This window comes from Bos grunniens, chromosome 4, assembly GCF_055505025.1.
Source record: "Bos grunniens cultivar Pamir isolate PY7600 chromosome 4, Bosgru_T2T1.0, whole genome shotgun sequence".
Taxonomy (NCBI): Eukaryota; Metazoa; Chordata; class Mammalia; order Artiodactyla; family Bovidae; genus Bos; species Bos grunniens.
Window position 1 is genome coordinate 93,887,988 of NC_141168.1, and position 12,750 is coordinate 93,900,737.

Genomic DNA, 12,750 nt, shown 5'->3' on the forward strand with positions numbered 1-12,750 from the left:
TTTTGAGGGGGAAGGGCAGAGGAAACAAAATTAAAACACATGAAATGGAGAGAAACTGGTTATTTGGGTATTATTTAAAGGATTTGATCTAGAGGTAGAATGGACCAGAGTACCTGATCAAAACCTGATGTGGATTGAGCCCAAAACTGGACTTCAAGAATGGGTGTATAGAGGTAAAGGTTAGTGGTTAATTGTATATTTTTATAATTCTTATACCATACTCTTCACCCACTTTAAGTTGTTGGCTCTCAGTGTATTCAGAGTTGTGCAGCCTTTATCACATTTACTTTAAGAATGTTTTAATGGCCCCACCAAGAAACCTGATATCCACTAATCAGTCTCTTCCCATATCCCCCACAAGGTTCTACCTCTACGTAGTCAACTATATATTTTTTCTATGTCTTTATCGACATTTTACATGAATGAAATAATATATGATCTTTTGTGACTAGCTTCTTTCACTTAGTGTAATGTTTTCAGGGTTCATCCTTGTTGTTCAGTTCAGTTCAGTCGCTCAGTCGTGTCCAACTCTTTGCGACCCCATGGACCCAGCACGCCAGGCCTCCCTGTCCATCACCAACTCCCGGAGTTCACTCAAACTCATCTCCACTGAGTCAGTGATGCCATCCAACCATCTCATCCTCTGTCGTCCACTTCTCCTCCTGCCCTCAATCTTCATCCTTGTTGTGGCATGTATTATTAGTTACTCCTTTTCATTGCTGAATAATTTTCCGTTGTATGGACACACCATGTTTTGTTTATCCATTCATCAGTTGGTAACCATTGCGGTTGTGCCTACTTTTTGGTTTTTATAAAGCATGCTACTATGAGCATTCATGTACATGTTTGTGTAGACTTGATGTTCTCATTTCTCTGAGATGTATACCTTGAAATGAAATTTCTGGGTCATATGGTAACTCTGTTTAATCTTTTGAGGAACTGCAAACTTTTAAGTGGCTGCTCATTCCTGCCAACAATGTATGAGTGTTCCAGTTTCTCTGCCTTTGCCTGTACTTGTTATTGTCTGGCTTTTGATTAAAGTCATTCTCCTTGGTCTAAAGCGGTATTTCATTATGGTTTTGATTTACTTTTCCCTGATGGCTAATGATATTAAGCATCTTTTCTTGTGCTAATTAGTTATTTGTATATCTTGGACAGAAAGTGTCTTTCAGAGCTTTTCCTTGTGTTAAAACTAGGCCATTGTTGACTGTACTGCATTGCTTCCTGGTTTTATAAATACAGTTTTACTGTTTTATTGGACAGTTGTGCTCATTTGTTCGCATTTTGTCCATGGCTGCTTTTGTGCTTTAGTGGCAGAACTGACTGAGGTAATGTGGCCTGCAAAGCCTGAAACCGTTCCTGTTTGGCTCTTTAGGAAAAGAGTTTGCATCCATTAAAATATTAAGAAGTATTATTCAAGAAATAGGAAAAATATTGGAATAAAACTCATATACAAAGAAGTTGTACACTGTATGATTTTAGGTGTGTTAAAATTGTAAATATGTGAGCATAGCAAACAGTAAGAGAAAAAAATAGTAAAATATTAACAATGATCTTTGGATTGTGGATGTATGGCTAATTTACAGCTGATATAGAAAAATCTAAAGAAAGAAATGACATTTTACAAAACAGGCATGCATTATTCTTGTAGCCCAAGACAGGAACATTTGGTGCTCAGCACTAAAAAAAAATATATCTAGGATGACTTTTTTCAACTAAATTTATTTTCCTGTTTTTTTTATATTATTATGAGCACATAAATAAAAGAATCCTTTTTTTCAGCTGTATAGGACATGTTTTGTACAGATAGCCATTGTATCCTTACTTCCTTGTGAAGTTATCTTGAAATTAGTGCTTACATATAGTTGTTTTTGTACATAATGGGGTAGTCAATACTCAATAGATTATTGTTAACCGAGTTTCCATTTATGACTTCTTGGTAATTTTTTCCCACAGAATTTAATGTATTTCACTGTTGGGTCTACGAATGTTTCATTTATCAGATAAATTTTACTGAAAACCTTGTTTATTAAAATACTTAATAAGATGAATTTAATTGTTAGTACTTAACATTATACTTAAGATGCACACTTAGCCCCAGGTTATTTTTTTTTTTTTTTCATGTAGCTTAAGGCTTCCAGCTCTGTGTTCTTTATACTCAACCTCTAAATTAGGTGAGTGTGCTCTATGTGTGTTCTTCTAATTTTTTCTTTATATTTGGAGATTGAAGTTCTTTAGAACTTCTGCATTGTAGAACTGGATGGATTTTTTTATGTGGAGTTGTAGTTCACTGAGTACCATTTCCATACTATGGCTATATAAAACTGCAGGCCCAGATTTTTCTCCATTTCTACCAATTTGTTTATAACTTTTATGAGTCAGAAGATTTCGTGTAGTTCAAGGTGTAGCAGATAAACTGAATTGAAACTCAGGAATCCTGTTTTTGTTTTAACAAAACCTTTATCTCAGTAACTAATCTGGAATAAATAATTTACATTTTTGGCCTTGTAATTATAAAGGTTTGTGGTAATTCTTTCAGATCTCTTTCAGTTCTGAAATACTGAGATTCCCTGATACAGTTGTTACTAATCTCGATCTGTTTGCCTTCACTCATATCTCCTCTTCAAAACACTCACATTCTCTATCACACCCCACATTTTGAATACCATTTGGAGAGTTATTTTTTTAGATTTAATTTACTTTGGGATTAAAGTACTTCTCTGGTCTGCTGTTTTACTGATAGTAAATCTTAAAGTAGGATGATGATAAACTATATTTAAACCTTTTATTACATTTCTGCATGGTCAGAAAGGATGCAAGACTTCAAACATCTAAGATATGTACTAGACCAATCTTTTCCCTATAGTTAAGCAGTTTTGTATCAATGAAACTTGACAGTTTTTTACTTGATTATCCAAACTACTGCTCTTCTCTATAGAATACTAAAAACAATAAATTTGTAGTTTTGTAAGTCTGCTACTTTAAGTTCCCACCGTGGTGGATTTTAAGCTGTGAGCATAAAGTCACTGCATGTGGGGTTGGGAGAGAGATGTGCTCATTTGGCTCTCCCCCTGCAGCACATGGGGCTTCCCAGGTGGAGTTAGAGGTAAAGAGCCCATCTGCTAATGCAGGAGGTGCCAGAGACATGGATTTGATCCCTAGGTCAGGAAAGATCCCCTAGGGAAGCGAATCCCATGTACAGAAGAGCCTGGCGGGCTACAGTCCATAGGATAGCAAAGAGTCGGACTTGACTGAAGCGACTTAGCATGCACGCATGCTGCAGCACACAGGGGGAGGAGGTGCAGCTGAGGGAAGGGAGCAGACTAATTATAACCATAAAGTGGTGAAACTTGTGTCCTCATGGTTGCTAACTTAGCTCCTGTGAAAGAGCGATTCTCCATGTATTTTTGAGGATTATGGTAGAGAGTGATCATAAGTTTAATGTAAATTTAGGAATGTTGTGAAAAATTAGTTTAATTATTTTATACTCAGTCCTAAATTCTTGAAGTAGTTTTTAAAAGGGAAGCAAAAATGCTCTAGGGAAGTGGTTATGGTAACTTGAAATATTTATGAGCAAATTGAGACTGGAAGAAGGGAAAGTCTTTAAATGGATTTAGAAGCAAGTTTACAATTCTTTGCTTTTAAAATATTGCTCAAATTCAATTTTAGGCTGAAGCTTTTGATGCTAACAAAGTACTCCCTCAAGGACTCTTAAGGATGGAAACATGTAAAGGTTTATGTATTTTAAAGAGTATATCCTTTATGATAGTGAATTCTGAGGGGGTTAACTGTCTGATTCAGTGACTCAAGGAAGGAATTTTTTTCTTTTACAGATAGGTCACTCACTTTCGGCAAAAGATGGCTGTGAGTCAGGTGATCAAAAAAACTAGTGGAATAGAACTTCTCAAAATGTCTTCAAAGATGCTTGTCAAAATCTACCCAGTAAAACTAGGAATTTTGCTAGTGATTTTTTTAAAAAAATGTCTGATATTTCTTCTTTAGAAGGTAAAAGACCTCATTTAGGAGATTAATACATATTATTGTATTTTATGCAGTTGGTTATTATATTGCCCTTACTGATGAATATACATTTAAAAAGCCTTTATATGTGATAAGTGTGTATGACTTTTGATATATATTCACACATATACAAACACGAATACTATACAGTGTATATACTATGCAGTATACTGTGTCATTTTTAATGTTTTAAGATAATATCTTAGTAATCATTCCTGTGAAAAAATAATACAGCATAAGGAATGAAACATTTATCATAGGATTGTTTCTGTGGGAAGATCAGTTTTGACTGTTTTCATTTTGATATAAAGGACTTTTTCCAGGACAGTGTTCTGCCAAGTGTGTGAAGATTGCCTCTACTGCCCAGCAGTCACCCACTTCTTTAGTTAGGCAAGTCGTGATGACTACGTGATCAACTACGGGTTGATCATGCTCATTCCCTTCTTTTGCTTGTTCCTATATCCTTACTTTCCCTGTTAAATGGTACTCATTCATCAATCATAGTACTCATTCATCAAGATTTTTTTAATCTTTTTTAACTTATGACATAGCACTTAACTTCTGCTTATTTCTGTATGTGACTCTTTTTGGAATGGTACGAGTTCTGTACTACTGTAGTAGAAGTTCTCTTTAGTTAGCCAGTCCATTCCCTTTGTACGACATACTAACTCATGCCCGTAGCATTAAAGCTAGGCTAATAGACTACTTTCTTGTACTTCTGTCCATTTCTGTTCCCACTTTTTGAGATTTAAACTTATCAAAAGTCACTTGTATTAATAGATTCTTGGGCAAAGAAAATTTCATATAATAGGTCTGTAGTGTGAGCTGAACAGGGATACTTTAGAGGAGCAAGACAATTGAGTGTGTTCGAAAAGGAAGTTGTATTTGTTTCTGAACCTGTGTACCCTGGTTATATTTTTTATTATAATCATATAATTTAATTTACCCCTACCTATTTTGAAGAAATATGAGTATGACAGGGTAGTTCCTGTGAAAATGAGGTCACTTGCTTTGGAATTTACTCAGAGCAAGTTGCTGAATAGATTGCAATTGAATTAGGTGTGCAAAAGACAACTACAAAATACTGGTGAAGAGCCTTGAAAGACCCTTACTCTGCATTCAGATTTGTTTACAAATGTCCTTAGTTGTTATGTCATTTAAAAGAAACTGGAAACCATAACTTCTTCAGTGTGAGAATGATTTATTCAAGACAAAGGCTACATTAATAACACTTAGCAAAACGTTAATCAAAAGGTCTTGTCTTGGTCTTATATTGAATGATTTATATGATTGAAGTTAAAATGACATACATTCATGATTCCCTCTTTTGATCAGATATTTTATTTACTCATTATCACTTTTCCATGTATTGTGTTCCTGTGTGCCTGCCTATGTGTATGTTGTATTTGGTTAATCATAGATTCTTAAAGCTGTAAGTGTCCCTAGAGAAAAACCGTGGGATGTGATATGACTTGCTGAATTTCACAACTAATGAAATGGTGTATCTTTTACTTGAATCAAGGGCATGTATGCCAGTCCAGGCCTCTTTACAGAAGTCTTTAATTGATTTTGATGTGTGTTTTGTATTCCTTATGATAAGCTGTATACTGCTTAGAATAGATGGAACCAGTGAAGCAATTTGTGTAATCTCAGTCTCAGCCCCATATTTGGGACATTCAGTGCCTTTTTTAGGCTTTAGCATTAGGTAGCTTTAGGTTTTGGAGAAGGCGATGGCACCCCACTCCAGTACTCTTGCTTGGAAACTCCCATGGACGGAGGAGCCTGGTAGGCTTCAGTCCATGGGGTCGCTAAGAGTCGGAAACGACTGAGCGACTTCACTTTCACTTTTCACTTTCATGCGTTGGAGAAGGAAATGGCAACCCACTCCAGCGTTCTTGCCTGGAGAATCCCAAGGATGGAGGAGCCTGATAGGCTGCCATCTACAGGGTCGCACAGAGTTGGACACGACTGAAGCGACTTAGCAGCAGCAGCTTTAGGTTTTAGAGAGGCAAAAAGAGCTTCTCAATCAATGTGTGTCCCATTTCAGAACTTTAAGGAGTAAGGAAGAAGCTGTTCTAGGTGGTTCATGGGCCATTCTCCAGGCACCTGTTAACAGTGCTCTGACCCTGAAAGAGAAATCAATAAATTGGTATGTATTGAGTGCCTCCAGTGTTTAACGTATTATTTAGCCATTGGGAACAACACTGTGAATAAAACAAACACAGTGGAATAAAATAGATGAAATCCCTGACTTATCTCAGCAATTGAATTATTTAACTGCAGATTCTAGTGCTATAGAACTAAGCACTGTAACCAGAGATCTCCAGACCTAGTGTGAAGGAGTACGGCAGAGGGTGAGGGTCAATGCAGGGTTCTGTGTGTGGAGCCAACATTTTAGATAAACTCGAAAGCATACATGGGAATTGTCAGGGGAATGTGGAGGAGAGAAAGTAAATTTGTAGGGAGTAGACAGAGTGAGCAAACTTGGCAGAAGAAATAGTCTGTCCAGAGGCACTGAGATAAGAACAGAACCAAAGAGGAAGGAAGAGAGCGAAACAGACGATGAGGAAGTAAGCAGGGACCCAGATATGCATGATCAGGGAGTCATTAAAGTATTTTTAAAGCTCTTGTTTCGTATTATCATATTTATATTTTTAAAAAGATCACTCTGGCTGCTCTATGGAAAACAGAATGAAGGGAGAGACAAGAAAGGACATGGGAGACCAATGAAAAGGCCAGGAATAAGATGCTGGTATTAGAGGTGAAGATAAGGCCTAATATATATTCAGAGAGGTTCACTTTATAGTTTGACTGTTGCTTTTGTTCTTTGAGACTTCATTTCTTATTTGCATTCCTAGTTAACCATTGTAATTCATGCAGTCATTCTATCAAGATATATAAGCTACAGGAACCTACTGTAAATTTTATTTTTTTGGAGTAGGGTTGAATATATTCCTTATTCTCTTGGTCGTATAGGAAGTATGCTCTCATTTTTAAATTCAAGAAATGAAAGCTTCTAAGTAGTAATAAAATGAAAGTATAGATAATAGGATTCGTTGTATAATAATCTAGATGTTTTTACTAGAAGACATGTGGGGAAATATTTTAAACAAAGTGAAAAAGAGCCTTGACTGCAGTTATGATTTAAGAATAATAGTATTAAGAACTCAAATAGAAAGCTATTTGTAGATCAATAGAAGGAAATGTGGCTATTACATAAATTAAATGATTTTTAAATTTATATTTACATTGCACTTATTATATATTAGTCATATACCATAATTTTAGGAAGTACTTCACTGTCAACAAAATGTTTTCAAATTATAAGGTAAATACTACTATAAATTATTAGTAGATATTTTCCTAATTTATAAGTGGGCAGTCATGTACTACTGTTGTTCCTATCTTCCTTACCTAGAATAGTTCCTTTGAATTGAGATTTACATTAAATTTGTATGTATTCAGTGAAAATGAGTCAAGCAGAGGGAAAATAATTACCTTGGACAGGGAATATGAAATACTATGCTTCCTGTTTTCCTCACCTCAATGTATTTATATATTGAAAGTAGAAATCTGTGTTTAATAATTAAAATAATTTTTTACATTTGCATTACTGATTAACTTCCAGTCATGTTAAATATTACTTTTACATCCTTTTATATCTTCTTCAGATGTCTCATTTACATCTTCTAAGATGTATTGAGATAGGTTCTAAAATTAATGAATTTATTTTGCTTGAATTTCAATAAATTCTATAACAGCACTATACATGAAACAGAGCACATACAATTTGAAAGATTCTGCTTCTAAATTTGTTAGAATGAACCTTTTATGGATTAAATGAATTTATGGTCTATACCATGTAAATTTTGTTCTTATACAAATTTTCAAGTTTGGATGATTTTGTACAGATATTCATGTAAGGATTTTTGAAAGATGCTTACACAGATAATAGTGCTTTTCTCTTTAAAATAAGAAACAAAGATTCTAGAGACCTCGAAGTATTTAATATACATGGCTCATATAGTCTAATGATAACCCCTCTGCAAATCTGAACACTCAGGTTACCTTTATTTTTAATAAGTTGACTTGTATTTCATGTACTTATAATTTACTTTCCATGTGTATAATAGATTATAATTGCACATTAAAAAGTATATTAATGTTAATAATTTGTTTTTATTTGAAAACAGCCATCTGTGATATTCCTCAGTGCTGTTACCACATTTATAAGGTTTTTCTCCAAAAACAGTAATCAAATTAACTTACTCACTTGCTTTTTTATGTATGGTGAATTAGCATGATGACTTATGGTATACTTTTTTTTTTTCCTCTCCTTTATTGCTCAGCATCTTTATGAATAACTCTTTGTCTTCTATTTGGTATGTTCATAAAGGGATGAATTAATTTTAATGTTAATATAAGGAAAACAGCATTGAAAAAATGCTTGTTTAAAAATATCACTTAATCAAAAGAGATGTGTAATCTGTTTTGTATTTATCTATTGTATTTGTTATGTTTCACTGGTGTGCTAAATTAGCAGTGTTTGTTGAAGTCTTCTTTTATAAGAGTACTAGGTAGCTTAATAAAATTAGTTACCACTTTTTTCATGGGTAAGTGTGGTATTTTATACATTATTCTTTAAACCATTTCCAGGTGACTATAGCTATTTTGAATAGTTGAGTTTTTAAGTGTTTATATATGCAAACAGAAACCAATCAGGCTCACACCAAAGGTATTTGGTTCAAAACTTGGACTGTATAACTAAATGGAAGAATGTGGAGAATTCAGAAAGGGTTCAGAAAGAATCAAAAATCCCAAGTGCTCTTTTAAAAACAAGCAAAAGCATTCTAAGTTCTTAATGTGTTGTTATGTCTGGGATGAGAAATTGCCTGTTTTCTTTCCTGTTTTTAATTTTAAGCACTTAATACTTTTAAGCTTCGACACATAAAATACTTCAAAGCATACTGTTCAAAAGTTTAAATAGATTTGATAAACTATGGGTCTTTTGAAGAGGAATGCTAAGATGTAATACTAATTAAATGGACAAAAAGTATAAATAAATTCAGTCTGTGATGATCATGTTGTTTTTCAATAGTCATTGAATAAATTTATTTTTTGATTTAAAAAGTCATCCTTTTATGTAATGTGTTTGTTATAAGGTCTAAAGAAATAGACTGGCAACCTTATTTTACTACACGCCTTGTAGATGATTTTGGCACACACCTACGAGTATTCAGAAAGGCCCAACAAAAGATAACAGAGAAAGATGATCAAGTGAAAGGTAATAATATCTTTATCCCATTTGAAAATTAGGATTTTATTTTATTTTATTATTATTTTTTTAAATCCGTTTTTCTTTATTATTCTCTAATCTTGAATTGTTCCTTTTCTGTCCAGGTACAGCAGAAGATCTTGTAGATACCTTCTTTGAAGTTGAAGTTGAAATGGAAAAGGATGTTTGCCGTGACCTAGTGTGCACTTCTCCCAAAGATGAAGAAGGTTTTCTTTTTAATTTAACTTTTTGAGCATATTAACTGTTCACGTTAGTAGAGGCAAATTAGCAGAACCATTTAACAAATACCAGGGTAAAATCTACCCACTCCAGTGTTCTTGCCTGGAGAATCCTAGGGACGGGGGAGCCTGGTGAGATACCATCTATGGGGTCGCACAGAGTCAGACACAACTGAAGCGACAGCAGCAGCAGCAGGGTAAAATCTAAGAGTGAAGTTATTCTTACAGGACAGGAAGCTTAGTAAAAACACTACTGCTTATTTTATCTTTTAACTCTTAGAAGTAAATTTCCAGATTCTTTTTTCTTTTAAAGAGAGCCTTTTCAGTTAAAGAGAACTTCCTTTGTTGTCTTTTAAAATATAGCAAACACAAACATTTTATCCTTAGGAATTTACTTTTTTTGATCTGTAGTAATTTTATCTTCACCTTGAGTTTATTATTTCTAATTCGAGAATACACCTAGTATTGTAAATATTTTCTAAGGGAATGATGATAATGTTTCAAATGAAATTTATAGAGTTGAATTGACTTTTCTTTTTGAGAGGTTAGACCAGATAAATTTTAGCTGAGGATGTTGTCTTTTCCTAGTTTTACAGTGACCGAGTCTGTGCTACTGGGCATATTGTTTTGATTATCAGATTTTGATTATCAGTTACATAATTACCTTCCCAGGAAGTGTCAGCATATGAACACGTCAGAAAAGCATTGCTAGTCGTGGAAATTGTTTTCTTAGATTTTTAAAATGTGCTCAGCTTTTCTATTTCTTTGCTTTCTTTTCTGCTCTTTTCCGTTTTTCTTCTTTCCTTTTTATATTTATTATGCAATTCAGTTTTTAATTGCTCCTTCATTAGCATTAATATGAAATAACTAAATGTAAGGAATAGTTAGAATGATGTATAGTTCTTTTATGTAAATCAAGCCCTCTTCAATCAGTAAAATAGAAGAGCATGTTCTTTTTCTTATTACCTGCCAGGTTAGTGGAGGTTCTTTCTTGAAAAAGAATTGTAAGTATATTTTTAAATGTGCAGATAACTTAAGTATGTAGAGATGTGTGGTAGAAGAGTAGAGTACTTGGTGCAACTAAAACTTTGGGGAAAAACACTTTTGTAATTGAAGTTTCTCAACAACTCAAGATTTAGGGTTCAGTTCAGTTCAGTCACTCAGTCGTGTCTGACTCTTTGCGACCCCGTGAATCGCAGCATGCCAGGCCTCCCTGTCCATCACCAGCTCCTGGAGTTTACTCAAACTCATGTCCATCAAGTTGGTGATGCCATCCAGCCATCTCATAGATGTAGGGTAGAACTGGGCAAAGTAAAAAAGTGTATATTACTTTGATTAATGAATATTTGCTGTTTGGAGAATAACAAAGATTTTTATTGAATACTGATTACTAAGATAATAAGCTTATATAATCAGCAAACTGCTTAATCCTGCCACTTTGTGTTTTATATCAAGAGTAGGTGGAGATTTTGTATTTTCTGTTATTATGGCTCCTTTTTTTTTTATTTCTAGGATTCCTAAGGGATTTGTGTGAGGTCTTATTATATTTGTTGCTACCTCCTGGAGATTTCCAGAACAAGATCATGCGATACTTTGTCAGGGTAAGTTTAAACACATACCAAATACATGGCTATAAAGAAACTTAGAGTAGTAATTACCAAATTTTTGGTCCCAGGACCCTGTTACACACTTAAAAATTATTAAGGACCCCAAATAGCTTCTGTTTATGTGGGCTTTGTCGATCAATATTTATTATATTGTAAATATTAAAACTAAGGAATTTGGGAACACAGAATACACAAGCACATTCCATTAACTATCATGCTCCATTCTGAAAATACCACTGTTTGCTTCCCTTTCCCTTACACCCCAGAGGTTCCTGGACAACACCTCAAGAACTGCTTGAGTTAAAGTTAGATTATGTTTTAAATTTTCTTTAACATTGTTGTTCAGTCGCTTATTCGTGTCCGACTTTTGCTACCCCATGGACTGCAGCACACCAGGCTTCCCTGTCCTTCACCATCTCTCTGAGCTTGCTCAAACTCATGTCCATTGAGTCGGTGATGCTATCCAGTCATCTTGTCCTCTGTCATCCCCTTCTCCTCTCCTGCCTTCAATCTTTCCCAGCATCTGGATCTTTTCTAATGAGTCAGCTCTTTACATCAGGTGGCCAAAGTATTGGAGCTTCAGCATCAGTCCTTCCAATGAATCCTATAAATTTATCTAAAGTAGGCTAATTAAAATAACACTTCTGATAGAAACTTTCAAAAAAAACCCTGGGCAGCTAAGATTCTACTTCTTGGCATTGAAAAATAAATGTCAGATGAAAACAATAATTTTGGACTCATTTATTCTCTGGGTATAATCCTTTGGGATAAAATTCTGTGTGCAAATGTAAAGGAATAACATTTTGACTTTGATTACTGGTTATGACCAAGAAATGCTAGCTACGTTAGTCCTTACCCTGGCTCAATGGGTTAAATTAAAAGTTTCTGATTATACTGAAAATGAAAGTTTATGATCTTTTTAGTCTGCCATTCTGCAAAACAGATACACCAGTTCCTAACTGAGCTTTTTTGCTTATTATTATTTAAGCAGTATCAATTTATCAGTATCCTGATAGCTCTCTAACTTGAGTTCAGTGCATTTTCAGGTAGGGTAATGATGCTGTGAAATGAATAGAAAATGCTTGATCTTGATGGGAAGAGTCTGATAGATTATACACATTGAAGACTTGGGCTGGTCATTATCAACATCTGGCATGTCTATGTCTAGATTCACATCTACCACTGAAGGAAGATACTGCTAATCAGTCATCATATTCATTCATGCTGATTATTTGGAGCAGTCTTTGCCTGCCTGATACTCTGCTTAACTTTTAAATATACAAGTTGTGCAATTCTGTGCCTTCTTGCGCATCCATCCCTGTGACTTTAAACACCATCCAAATGCTAATAACTTTCAAATCTATATCTTTCCCTTCTAAACTGTCCACCAGCTGCCTACTAAAATCACTATTTCACTGATGCACAGCCCTTTTAAACTTTGCATGCACAAGATGGAAGTCTTACTCTTGCCTCCAAATCCTGTGTACCTTTTATAAGTCTTTTCTTCATTCCCGTAATGACCACCCAGCAAATGTTTTAAATCTTAAGTCCTTTTAAAAGGCTTACAATAAGACTGTGGGTGATGTGGCGTTGTTTAACCTCTCTGGCC

General features: G+C 34.6%; 1 protein-coding gene across 11 annotated transcripts in view; it reads left to right on the forward strand.

Moving 5' to 3' along the window:
* The window catches only part of SNX13 (sorting nexin 13), a 147,775-nt gene that overhangs the window by 63,964 nt on the left and 71,061 nt on the right, over window positions 1-12,750 (forward strand). For all 11 annotated transcript variants that reach the window (XM_086397487.1, XM_086397489.1, XM_086397488.1 and 8 more), the window contains 3 exons: window positions 9,183-9,304; window positions 9,421-9,522; window positions 11,047-11,135. In XM_086397487.1, the coding sequence (XP_086253613.1) occupies window positions 9,183-9,304; window positions 9,421-9,522; window positions 11,047-11,135 (313 nt within the window). The remainder of the gene's footprint in view (window positions 1-9,182; window positions 9,305-9,420; window positions 9,523-11,046; window positions 11,136-12,750) is intronic.